Source organism: Mobula hypostoma, chromosome 23 (genome assembly GCF_963921235.1).
Source record: "Mobula hypostoma chromosome 23, sMobHyp1.1, whole genome shotgun sequence".
NCBI lineage: Eukaryota > Metazoa > Chordata > Chondrichthyes > Myliobatiformes > Myliobatidae > Mobula > Mobula hypostoma.
The window spans coordinates 7,680,641-7,693,165 of NC_086119.1; the positions used below are offsets into that span (position 1 = coordinate 7,680,641).

Sequence of the window (12,525 nt, forward strand, 5' to 3'; positions counted from 1 at the left end):
CCACACTGCAAGCACACTGTTTCAACTAAAACTCACCATATACCAACATGACAGCCAGCCAATACACATTACCACACTACCTTGATACAAATCAGTGACATGGCACTGAATCAAATTCAGTGCTCCATTTATACTTTGTATGCATACTGAATGATAAATGGCACAATGTTGAAACAAAAGCATAAATGCACTTAAATATAACTTAAGATATTGGACATGAATATGCATTAAGACCCCCGATGAGCAAATCCTGGTTGTCATTTTCTGGTGCTGATTATTAACATAAAATACTACGGGCAGTATCATTGAACCATCAAGATCAACAGAAATGCCAAGTGCTTCAAAATGATAAACACAAGACAGTCCACAGATGCTGTAAATCCAAAGCAACATACACAAAATGCTGGAGGAATTCAGCAGGTCAGGCAGCATCTATGATACTGAATAGATAGTTGACATTTCGGTCAAAGGGTTTCGGCCTGAAACGTCAACCATCTATTCACTTCCATAGATGCTGCCTCACTTGCTGAGATCCTCCAGCATTTCGTGTGTGGCTTCAAGATGATGCAGATAGATGAGGGATGCTGGGAGTAGTTTGCAGGCAGGAGGGGTATGGGCTTGAGCATGGAGGGGCTATGGTCCAGGTGCAGGTCGATGGAACTAGGCTGAACTTCAGCATGGACTAGAAGGGTTTGGTTTTGTGTAGTGTTCTATGACTCTAGGAGGGAAAAAAAATAAAAGCAAGAATAAAACAAGACTTTATTCAGTTAGAGTTGAATCACACTATGTTCTCTCAAAGAAAATTTCCAGGCACATCAACTACAATAATTTAAACTTTACCAGAAAGGATGATTTTAAAAATACTTTGTTTAATTTTAAACTCTAGGTATGCATTTAAAATTACTGGTAAAACTGGCCAGTTAACACATATTAAAATTTTCCACAAACTCACCAGGAAAATTATTTCAGTATTTATCAGTCTGAACCCAGAGAGTGGCAAACGTTAGGAATTCTCCAAGAGGCTGTGTAAGTGCAATTGCTGAGTAGATTAGAACAAAGATTAATAGATGTTTTGATGTTAAGGGAAACAAATGCTTTTGGGTGAGTGCAGAATGTGGCTTGAATTTAAAGGACCAAGCATGAGTCTACTGAAGGGTTGAGTAGTCAAGAGGTCAAATATCAAATCTTGTTCATAAACACAATAAATTCTGCAGATGCTGGAAATCCAGAGTAACATACATAAAATGGTGGATGAACTCAGCAGGTCAGGCGGCACCAATGGGGAGGAACAAAGAGCTGATGTTTCAGACACAACCCTTCACCAGGTCCTGAAGGGTCTCAAACACAAAATGTCAGCTTTGTTCCTCTTTGTAGATACTGCCTGATCTGCTGTGTTCCTCCAGCATTTTGTATGTGTTACCTGTTATTATGACTTATGCTCTGAGGTTTCAAATATATACAAGAAAGGTCAAGAAACTATATTTGAGTGCAATGGAATATAATTCATGCAATTACCCTGAACCAGTGTTTAAGCCACTTTATAATTTGACAATGTAGCCTCTGATGAAATTTGAATGGTGGTATACATGTTTGACCATCATAGCTAGCAATACTTTGGAACCCACAAAGCCAGATGGAACAATTAATCCTAGATCCCAGGACAACCCAAGAAGAAAAGGCAGCAATGAGTAGATTCTTGAGTATCCACCATTAATCAAACTAAAGTAAGAAACAACATTTTCAAGGCAGGTTTCTCACATTGCTGAGATTTTAAAAGGTAATTTTGCCAACTGTTTGAGTTTGCGATTTTATTTATCCTTACATTGCAATCTTCAAATAAAAAACCCTGCAAATTCCCCATCCTTCTGACTTCTGTGAAAAGAACTGGCAGAAGGCCAGTCTGCAGTCACAAAATACCATGTGATGCTTAATGATGAAACACTACACAAGTGTCACTGAGAACTAACTCACCAGCATTTTTCAGTTCCATCTGTAGAATTAACCCTCACTGCAGTTTTGAGCAAACCTGTAACTTGCTGTGAACAGCCCTCATTCCGTAAGGTCCTACAGGTTTTTCCAATGTCCAGTTCCTGTTTATTGTTTGCAGACTTACAAAGGACAGCTTCAGCCTCAAGCACGTTATGGCTGGTGTAGTGGCGGGGGGGGGGGGCTTGAACACTCAACATTTATACAGGTTATGGTGTGGGGAGTGTTTGAATACTCATCAATATCTTCACAGGTTATGGTGTGGGGGAGGGACTTGAACGTTCATCAACATCTTCACAAAAAATCAAATCACAAGTTGAACAACCACCAGCATGTGGAAGGTCACAGGAGTGAAACTGCACCCCACTTCACCAAAGCATAAGGAACTGGTTTTATACCAGGGCTTAATTCTGAGTATTTCTGAATAAATGGAAATTTGGAACAACATAATTGTAATTATGATAATCAAATAGACCAATCATTAGATATTGTTGCTGACACACAGTTCTAAAATCTCTGCACTTGTTTGTAAAATTTGAATAGTAGAGTATATTTTACCAGTATAACAGAAAGTATAGGAGAGATGTCAGAGGTAAGTGTTTTTACAAAGCGAGTAGGTGTGTGGAATGCACTACCAGGGGTGGAGTGTTTCATCAGAGACAGATATATTAAGGACATTTAGGATACTTAGATAGGCACATTGATGAAAGAACAATAAGGACTACAGGGAAGGGAAGGGTTAGATTGTTCTTGAGAGTGGTTAAAAGTTCGGCACTACATCTTGGGTCAAAGGGCCTGTGTTCTAGAGCATGCAAGTGTTATGTTCAGAGTGAGATTTTATTCCCTTCAGAGTGAGATTTTATTCCCTTAGTTGTCAATAGTGATAGATGTTTGTTACTCAAATGAACCAGGAAGCATCTTCACCTGTGTTGAAGCAGTGGATTTAGGGTGTTTCTACTAAAATTATAACATGAGATTAAACCAGTATTACCATACTCACACCACAACTTCATTAGCAATTTCTGTCAACACTGGTTGACTACCAGAATCAAGTTTATTAACATTGTCGTATATGATGTGAAAATTGTTTGGCACCAGCTGCACAAAAACAAAATTACTATAAATTATAAAATAAATAAAGTTCCCAAAAAAAAAGGAATAACGAGGTAGTGCTCACGCACCATTCAGAAATCTAATGAGGGGGGGAAAGCTCTTCCTGAATCAGTGAGAGTGTATCAACAAGCTCCTATACTCCTTACATGCAGTAGTAACAACAAGAGGACATATCCTGGATGGTAAGGCCCTTAATACTGGATACTGCTTCCTTGAGGCACCGCCTCTTGAAGATGTTCTCGGTGGTGGAAAGGGCTTTCCCATGATAAAGTTGGATGAGTCTACTATAGGTACACTTAGTATATTTAATGTCAGAGAAATGTATACGCTATACATCCTGAAATTCTTTTCATCCATGAAAACAAAGGAGTTCCCCGAAGAATGAATGACAGAACTCTGGAGCCTTTTGCAATCCTACGCATTGGAGTGTCCAAACCAGTGATGTGACTAGTCAAGAGTGCTCTTCCATCATACATCTATAAAACTCGTAAGTCTTTGCTGCTAATGAAGTAGAGGCACTAGCATGCCTTCACTGTGATTGCATGTGTTGGGTTCAGGACAGATCCTTGGAAATGTTGACACCCAGGAACTTAAAAGCTACTCATCCTTTCCACTGCTGACTCCTCAATGAGGACTGGTGTGTGTTCCCTCAACCTCCCCTTCCTGAAGTCCACAATCAATTCCTTAGTCTTGCTGATACTGAGTGTGAGATTGCTGCAACATCACTTAGCTAATCTATCTCACTTGCGTACGCCTTCTTGTTACCATCTGACATTCTACTAAGAACACTGGTGTCATCTGCAAATTTATGGTTAGCATTTGAGCTGTGCTTAGCTACACAGTCTGAGTGTAGAGTGAGTAGAGCAGTGGCTAAGCATGTATCCTTAAGGTGCGCTCGTGTTGACTGAGTAAGGTTGAGATGTTATCACTGATCCGTTCTGACTGTGGTCTCCAGTGAGGAAGTTGAGGATCCTGTACCACACTTAATTTGCACAATTCGCTCATGTATTGCAAGTATATCTAATTAGCATTAAAGTATTCCATTATTATTTTGGCCAAATAATAAACCCTCAACAGAAATTAGAGAACCTCCTGTTTACTTGCTCAACCAGTTTCACTACATGGCAGCAACACTGGAAGGCGTCTTTGGGTGGCGTCCTTTCATCAGAGCAATTGCAGAAAATCCATCCATGAATTAACTTGAACACAGTGAAGCCAACACACACAAAGTGCTGGAGGAACTCAGCAGTTCCTCCAGCATTTTATGAATGTTGCTCAGATTTTCAGCATCTGCAGATTTTCTCGTCAGTGAAGCTAATGTGCTTTCCCAGCATTTCATGTACTTTTTCCATATTTCTGTTATTTCCTCAACATGACAACTTCTGAAGGGATGGGAGAAAATGGTTAGGCAAACAAGGTCAGAAAATAAACACAACTTATATCACACATTTATGATATAAAGCGATACTCAGAATCAAGATCAAACAATGAAAAATCCAAAGCAACTGCCGATGTTGGAAATTTGCAATAAAATCAGAAAATGCTGGAAACACTCAGCATCTCTTAAGAAAGAAACAGTTTATACTTCAGTTCAGAGATTCTTCAGTGCTGTTGTAGCTTGAAGTAATGAACATGTACATTAAAATGAGAGCCTTTCCTCTTTTGCAAAAGGCAAAAATATTGCCTATTTACATCTGTCAAGTGAAGATTATCCTAGCTAGTTATATCATGGGCTAGTATGGAACACCAACATCCAGGGCTAGAAAAAGTATAGAAGGTGGTGGATATACAAAATCATATATAGATCAGAGATCGGTCCTGGGTTGGAAGTCGTACTTGACACACGTTCCTGTTCTAATACAGCATGTCCAAAATGTTCTGCGGAACGACACAAGCAACAAGTAGGTTGCAATTCACAAGTATGAACAAGAATCACAATGGTCAGTGACCCACCAGGTCATCAGGGACAGAGGTCTGTGCAAGTCTGGAGATCAAGGTTCATGAGAGTCTGGAAGTAGAGGCCTGAAAGCCAAACCCGGTGAAGTCTGGAGGGCAAACCCACAGGGGATGAAGCCTGAAGGTTGAAGACTGAAGGTAGAGGCTTAAAGGAGTCAGGAGGATCCAAAGGAATCATGAGACCCCAGGTCAATGAAATCAGAGATCCATGCGAGTTCAGAAGTCCAAGACAGAGGATCAAACCCATGATCAGCATCCTGGGGTGAAGTTGATGTCTGTGATTTTGAGAGTCCAGGGACAAGGACTGGAAGCCCAGAGATGGCCTGTCCTGGGGTTGGATCCCTGTGAATTTGTTAGTGGATGGATATGTGGGTGGGAGGGATCGGAAAAGGGCTTGTTTTGCTGTTATGTCGTTTTTTTGTTGCTGCTTATATTGTTTTTGTGGAGCAGTGTAGGCATGCTACGTTGGCACAGGAATGTGTGGCCACACTCTTGATTGTGTTGGTTATTAAGCAAACAATGCATTTCACGGTATGTTTCAATGTATGTCAGATAAATCTAAATTTAAATCTCATCTTTGACAAATAAATTTACTTTGAATTTAACTGTCCACTACTTAGTTAGAGATTAAATTATCATTTAATACATTATTGGGAGTCAAGTTTTCAGAAAAATAAGCCTTTTTTTCCTAGTCAGCCTAGGCATCTGTTGTCATTTATTTCTTTTTAATAAAGTTTAATCTTCAATGGTATCTTTAAGAGTATCTTAAGCCTTCTTTATTTTACAAAGTAATTTAAAAATTCATAAGAGGGATAAGGACTTGGATTAATTAATACAGGAGGAAAAGCTATATTTCATTAGGAGTTTGAGGAGATTTGGTTTGTCATCTAAAACACTCAAAAACTTCTACAGATGTATCGTGGAGAGCATTCTGACAGACTGCATCACTGTCTGGTATGGTGGGGGCGCTACCGCACAGGATCAAAAGAAGCTGCAGAAAGTTGTAAAATTAGTCAGCTCTATCTTGGGTACAAGCCTCTGTAGTATCCGAGACATCTTCAAGGACCGTGCTTCAGAATGGCGGTGTCCATCGTTAAGGACCTCCATCACACAAGATATGCTCTCTACTCATTGTTACCACCAGAAAGGAGGTACAGAAGCCTGAAGGCACACACTCAGTGATTTAGAAACAGCTCCTTCCCCTCTACCATCTGATTCCTAAATGGACATTGAACCTATGAACACTCCCTCACTTTTTTATTCCAGGTATTTGTTTTTGCACTATTTTTAATTTAACTATTTAATATACATATATACTAATTGTGTTATCATGTATTGAATTGTACTGCTGCCACTCTTAACAAATTTCATGACATATGCCAGTGATATTAAACCTGATTCTGATTTTAAAGACTAAAACAGATTGTGCTGCAAAAAGCGCATTTTGAGTCGGAACTAGCTGAATGGGCATTTCTCAATATTATAATTTAACAAAACCAGATGGAAATGACAGTAATATATTTTTTTTGTTCTGAAAAAGGCTCCCCTCATGGAGTGAGGTAATTAAGAGTTACACATATATTGATGCAATCACAGACCATTTTGTGACCAGAATCTTTCCTGCAATATGTCATTCAAATGAGGCATCAGCCCCATCTGCTGGTGTATCCTGGAAGTGTACAGCTGAAATACTGCAACAAGATCATGGAAGTTGAACTTTTTCAATTCACGTATTGAGAGAATTGAAGCTTATAGGGTTTAAGTGTAGAAGGGGTTGGTGAGGAAGGCACCTGTTGGCACCTACAACTGAATGTTTCTGTGTCCACATACAAGAATACCACCATTTTGTGAACGTCAAGGTCTTTGAGTCAGTTTGACAGTGCATTGTGGTTTGGTAGAATAGTGCTTTACAATACAGATACCAGTTTGATCAATTCCTGTAAGGAGCTTACACGTACTCCCTGTGACCGCATAGATTTCCTCTGGGTGCTCTGGTTACCTGCTACATTCCAAAGACATACAGCTTAGGGTTTGTAAGTTACGAGCATGCTATGTTGGCACTGGAAGCATGGCAAAGCTTGAGAGCTGCCCCCAGCACACCCTCTGACTGTGTTGGTCATTGATGCACACGACCAACACAGTCAGAGGGTGTGCTGGGGGCAGCTCTCAAGCTTTGCCATGCTTCCAGTGCCAACATAGCATGCTCGTAACTTACAAACCCTAAGTTGTATGTCTTTGGAATGTAGCAGGTAACCGGAGCACCCAGAGGAAATCCATGCGGTCACAGGGAGTACTTATAAGCTCCTTAAAGGAATTGATCAAACTGGTATCTGTATTGTAAAGCACTATTCTACCAAACCACAATGCACTGTCAAACTGACTCAAAGACCTTGATGTTCACAAAATGGTGGTATTCTTGTATGTGGACACACAAACATCCACTTTCAAATCCCTTACTAACTCTTCCTTCAGTTAGTCCTGATGAAGGGTCTCTGCCTGAAACGTCGACTGTACCCCTTCCTAGAGATGCTGCCTGGCCTGCTGCGTTCACCAGCAACTTTGATGTGTGTTGCTTGAATTTCCAGCATCTGCAGAGTTCCTGTTGTTTCACTATATGTTTTAATGTACATTTTACAAATAAAGCTCATCTTAAAGATCTTTAATCTTCAAACTGGCAGAATCTTAATCTTTAATCTTACCCTGTGCACAAATCTACTGCCCTCACTGTTTCACAGCCATAAGGGAAATCAATTGCACTACGTAAAATTATAGCCATTTATGAACTAGTCCCACTGAAAAATATCCTGAAAGTGTTACACAGCATCTGAGTTTTTAAAATGTCATGTTCAGTAAGCATGCATTTTGGGATCTTACACAGGGGTAATACAAATCAAATGAACAGTGGGCACTAAAATGTTGATAAACAGGGGGACGTTGGGGTTCAAGTCAATAGTTCCCTAAAACTGCAGGCAGCACACAACCAGCTTTATAGCTCAGGGCAGAGAATACAGAAGTTGGGACATTATGTTGCAACTTTATAAAACACTGCTGAGACAACACTTGGAGATCTGTTTGCAAAATTACAGAAAGAATGTGATTGTGCTGGAGAGAGTGCACAGGAGATTCACTCAGATATTGCCTGGGTAGAGGACTGCAGTTACAGGAGGGAATGGATTGGCTGAGTATGTTTTACCAGGAGCAAAGGCAGCTGAAGGGTGACTCAATGGAGGTATACAAAATAATAAGAGGCACTGAAAAGGTAGTCAGAATCTGTTTCCCAGTATAGGGCTATCAAAGATAAAAGAATACATTTAAAGTGAGAGGAAGGAGTTTTAGAAGCGATTTGAGGGGAATATTTTCTTTCTTTACAGAGTGGTTGATATTTGCCAGAGGAGAATGACATTTAAGAAACATTTGGAAATGCACTTAAATAGGCAAGATATAAAAGAATACGGACAAAGTGTGGGTAAATGGGATCAGGGTGAAAGGACAAAAAGGGTTTGGTGGATCAGAGGGTACGTTTCTGTGCTGCACAACGCTTTGACCATGTCAACGATTAATTACTTCTTAAAAACTCTGGCTCTAAAAACATGGACAAATTTGAAAATAACAGATTTTTAAGCCTATTTATTATTCTAAACAATATTTCTCATATCTTCTAACAAATCATGTTCAAGTCATAATCTTTATCTGGTCCTCTGCAAATTGTTCAAAAAGTTAAAAATTGTGCTGTGGCTTTCCAGTGTGATGTCTTTCAAATTGTTGGTTGCTCAGCCATTTTGTTGATTGAGCTGTTACACTCTGGGAATCCTTTTCACAACAGATGGGAGGAGCTACAGCAGACTTTCTGGCCGTTTCATCCTGCTCTCCCATTCACCAAGATTATAACCAATCTCCTGCCTCAGCACCATTTCCCAGCACTATCAACTATATCCTTCAATACTCTAAACAATTGGAAATCTATTGTTCTCCATTTTAAACAAATAGAATGACTGAATCCCACAACTATCCAACGTAGAGAATTCCAAAGGTTCAATATCATCAGGAGTGAAACTGCTCCCCATCTCCATTCCAAATAACCTATCCACTGCTTATTCTTGAGGTATGCCCTGTTCCTAGAATCCTCAGAGGAATATCCTCTGCATCAAGCCCTTTAAGAATCTTGAATGGTTTGACTACATCTTCTCTCATTCTTTAAAACTCAGGACACAGTACCACTCTGACCTCATAACAAACCCACCATTCCCTGCAACACCAAGTGGTAAATCTTGGCTGTACTCACTATGTGGCAAGTACATCCTTTTTTAGACAAAGGATAGCAAAACCATACTCAATACTCCAGGTGTACTCTTACCAAAGGCCAACAGAATTACAAAAAAAACTTTTTATATACTTGTAATCAAGCCCTATCCCAGTGAAGGCCAACATATCAATACCTTCCTAAAGCACCTGTATTCAATTACTTCAAATGACAGTGAACAGCAACAACATCATAAAGGTCAGATCCATACCACAGAAATCACTACGTCTTTGTGGTCAGTTTTCTTCAATCAGGAGACAATGGTGTCACTTTACTGCCAAGTTCAGAGTCTTGGCTATTACTGTTTAGTTTTAAAATAACAAATAATGCATAAACTTTTGAAGTGCAAAGCCAGTGCTAAATAGTTCAAGGATGAGAGACGGTAACCAAAGCAGTGCAAATGTGAACACCAAAATTTGTACTTATATAAAAATTCATCACATAATGACATAGCTTCATATCTATACTATGCCTATTGAACCTGGCCTGAATTTTCTTCTGGGTTCAGTCTCTTTGTTCAGTTTTTTTCATATCTACCATAATCAAATTGCATGTCTCTTAAATTACTCCCTAAAGTCTATTAAATAACTTCCCTGAAACACAGCAGTATTACCAAACTAAAAATCAATTTAAAATATTAACTTTTAACAAATTCTGGAATGTAAATACTTATGACCCTGATTTTAAAAATGGAAATATGAGTAACACACACAAAAAATGCTGGTGAATGCAGCAGGCAATAGGAAGAGGTACAGTTGACGTTTTGGGCCGGGACCCTTTGTCTGGACTAACTGAAAGAAGCGATAGTAAGAGATTTGAAAGTAGGAGCAGGAGGGGGAGATCCGAAATGATAGGAGAAGACAGGAGGCGAGGGGTGGATCTAAGAGCTGGAGAAGGGAGAGGAGTATAGGACAGGAAGCCTGGGGAGAAAGAGAAGGGGGGAGGGGAGCCAGAGGGTGGAGAGCAGGCAAGGAGTTATAGTGAGAGGGACATAGGGAGAAAAAAGAGAGAAAAAAGGTGGGGGGGGGAATAAAAAATATATCAAATAAAAAAAAGGGATGGGGTGTGAAGGGGAGGAGGGGCATTAACGGAAGTTTGAGAAGTCAATATTCATGCCATAAGGTTGGAGGCTACCCAGATGGAATATAAGGTGTTGTTCCTCCAATCTAAGCGTGGCTTCATCTTGACAGTAAAGAAGGCTGTGGATAGACATATCAGAATGGGAATGGGACATGGAATTAAAATGTGTGGCCACTGGGAGATCCTGTTTTCTCTGGCGGCCAGAGCATAGGTGTTCAGCGAAACGGTCTCCCAGTCTGCGTCAGGTCTCGCCAATATATAGAAGGCCGCACCAGGAGCACTGGACACAGTATATCACCCCAGCTGACTCACAAGTGAAGTGTTGCCTCACCTGGAAGGAATGTCTGGGGCCCTGAATGGTGGTGAGGGAGGAAGTGTAAGGGCATGTGTAGCATTTGTTCCGCTTACAAGGATAAGTGCCAGGAGGGAGATCGGTGGGAAGGGTTGAGGGGGACGAATGGACAAGGGAGTCGCGTAGGAAGCGATCCCTGCGAAAAGCAGAAGGTGGGGGGGAGGGAAAGATGTGCTTGGTGGTGGGATCCCGTTGGAGGTGGCAGAAGTAACAGAGAATTATACGTTGGACCCAGAGGCTGGTGGGGTGGTAGGTGAGGACAAGGGGAACCCTATTCCTAGTGGGGTGGCAGGAGGCTGGGGTGACAGCAGATGTGCGTGAAATGGGAGAGATGCATTTGAAGGCACAGTTGATGGTGGAGGACACCTCCTTCGTCCTGGAATGAAAAGCCTCATCCTGAGAGTGGATGCAGCAGAGACAGAGGAATTGCGAGAAGGGGATGGCATTTTTGCAAGAGGCAGGGTGGGAAGAGGAATAGTCCAGGTAGCCGTGAGAGTCTGTAGGCTTATAGTAGACATCAGTAGATTAGCTGTCTCCAGAGAGAAAGACAGAAAGAACAAGAAAGGGGAGGGAATGTCGGAAATGGACCAGGTAAACTTGAGGGCAGGGTGAAAGTTGGAGGCAAAGTTAATGAAGTCAACGAGCTCAGTATGCGTGCAGGAAGCAGCGCCAATGCAGTCGTCGATGTAGCAAAGGAAAAGAGGGGTCAAATACCAGTATAAGCTTGGAACATGGATTGTTCCACAAAGCCAACAAAAAAGCAGGCATAGCTGGGACCCATACGGTGCCCATGGCTACACCTTTAGTTTGGAGGAAGTGGGAGGAGCCAAAGAAGGAAATGTTGAGAGTAAGGACTAATTCAGCTAGACGGAGCAGAATGGTGGTAGAGGCAAACTGGTTAAGTCTGGAATCCAAAAAGAAATGGAGAGCTTTGAGACCTTCCTGGTGGGGGATGGAGGTATATAGGGACTAAACATCCATGGTGAAAATAAAGCAGTGGGGGCCGGGGAACTTAAAATCATTGAAAAGATTCAGAGCGTGAGAAGTGCCATGCACATAGGTGGGAAGGGATTGAACAAGGGGGGGATAAAACAGTGTCAAAACTTTTCAATGATTTTAAGTTATCAGATCTCTACATTTCCATTTCATTACTTGCCAGTTGCTTATTAAATACAACCAAAAATCTCCCAACAGTACATTTGAATTGAAGTAACTAATTAACTTACCAAATAGAGCAGGAAAGTGTGCAGACCTGTCCCAAGCCCAACAGAGGACAAGATACCCAAGCCTACCCAGTAGGCACACCACAGAAACTTCTTTTCCACAAGTTCCACAAACTGTCAAAAGAGAAAGAGAATAATTACTATTTTGTATCACTCATAATTTTTTGAATACATTTTAACATGCAGAACCATTAATGCTAAAAAGGAAAAGAATTTTTGAACAGAATTAATCCAATAGATTAAATACTTCCCAAAGACAGAGGAAAACAACATTGAACTTTAAACAGCCAAGCGCACTCAGGCTAGTGAGGAAAGACACTACATTAAAAGTAATAGCAAAATGTTTTTACCTTCCAGATTACCTACAGATGATACAGTTTCCATTGTTTTTACTAATGGTAAAATAACGTATACCAAGATGCTTCCAGAGTAACTTTTCCTCTAATTTTTTTTAATATACAAAGAGCTGTGCAGACCAACCACTGCTCTGTGCAGGAAATTTTTACATGGCCTGA

At 40.6% G+C, this 12,525-nt stretch overlaps 1 protein-coding gene across 2 annotated transcripts in view; it reads right to left on the reverse strand.

The window, feature by feature from the left end:
• The window catches only part of vmp1 (vacuole membrane protein 1), a 179,405-nt gene that overhangs the window by 109,820 nt on the left and 57,060 nt on the right, over positions 1 to 12,525 (reverse strand). For both annotated transcript variants that reach the window (XM_063031509.1, XM_063031508.1), the window contains exon 5: positions 12,014 to 12,124. In XM_063031509.1, the coding sequence (XP_062887579.1) occupies positions 12,014 to 12,124 (111 nt within the window). The remainder of the gene's footprint in view (positions 1 to 12,013; positions 12,125 to 12,525) is intronic.